The following is a 577-nucleotide window of genomic DNA, read 5'->3' on the forward strand; positions in this document are numbered from 1 at the left end:
ATGGCAGACCAGTAAGGGCTCTTCTTGACACTGGCAGCACCCAGACCCTGGTGCGCCCCTACATGGTGGGTCAGCCAGACATGCTGAAAGGTGGGCGTGTCAGGGTATGCTGTGTTAATGGTGATGAGCATGAGTATCCCACAGCGGATATATGTGTAAAAGTGCATGACCAAACCTATAGGCTTAAAAATTGTATAGTTAAAGGGTTGAGCCATTCAGTGGTATTAGGTCAGGATGTCGCGATCTTGCCTGAACTAGTGCAGTCTACTCGGCCTGTGAGTATGGTTTGCTACGAGAGCTCAGACTAAGAGGGCGTTGGGTGATGAGTCAGACACCAGACACTTTTAGATGTCATGCCTTTTAGTCAAGAAGAGATTAGTCCACCTGAGAGAGTCAAGGAGCAGAAGAGTCGCAGTCAACGCAGACGGGAGAAGCTGTTTGGCACAGTTAAAGCTATGTCTAGGGTTGACGACCAAGCTGTTCCTAGTGAGGGGGAGGATATATGGGATGTCCCGGGTGATCTAAAAGAGCTACAGCAGCAGGATGAGTCCCTTAAAGAGCTATTTAGGAAGGCTAC

At 49.2% G+C, this 577-nt stretch overlaps 1 protein-coding gene across 1 annotated transcript in view; it reads right to left on the reverse strand.

Annotated features, from left to right (window-relative positions):
* Window positions 1-375: 375 nt before the first annotated feature.
* Window positions 376-577, reverse strand: part of LOC130404237 (1-phosphatidylinositol 4,5-bisphosphate phosphodiesterase beta-1-like) — a 52,746-nt gene continuing 52,544 nt past the window's right edge. The window contains 1 exon segment of the mRNA XM_056608882.1: window positions 376-384. Coding sequence (XP_056464857.1) covers window positions 376-384 — 9 coding nt within the window.

Source organism: Gadus chalcogrammus, chromosome 15 (assembly GCF_026213295.1).
Source record: "Gadus chalcogrammus isolate NIFS_2021 chromosome 15, NIFS_Gcha_1.0, whole genome shotgun sequence".
NCBI lineage: Eukaryota > Metazoa > Chordata > Actinopteri > Gadiformes > Gadidae > Gadus > Gadus chalcogrammus.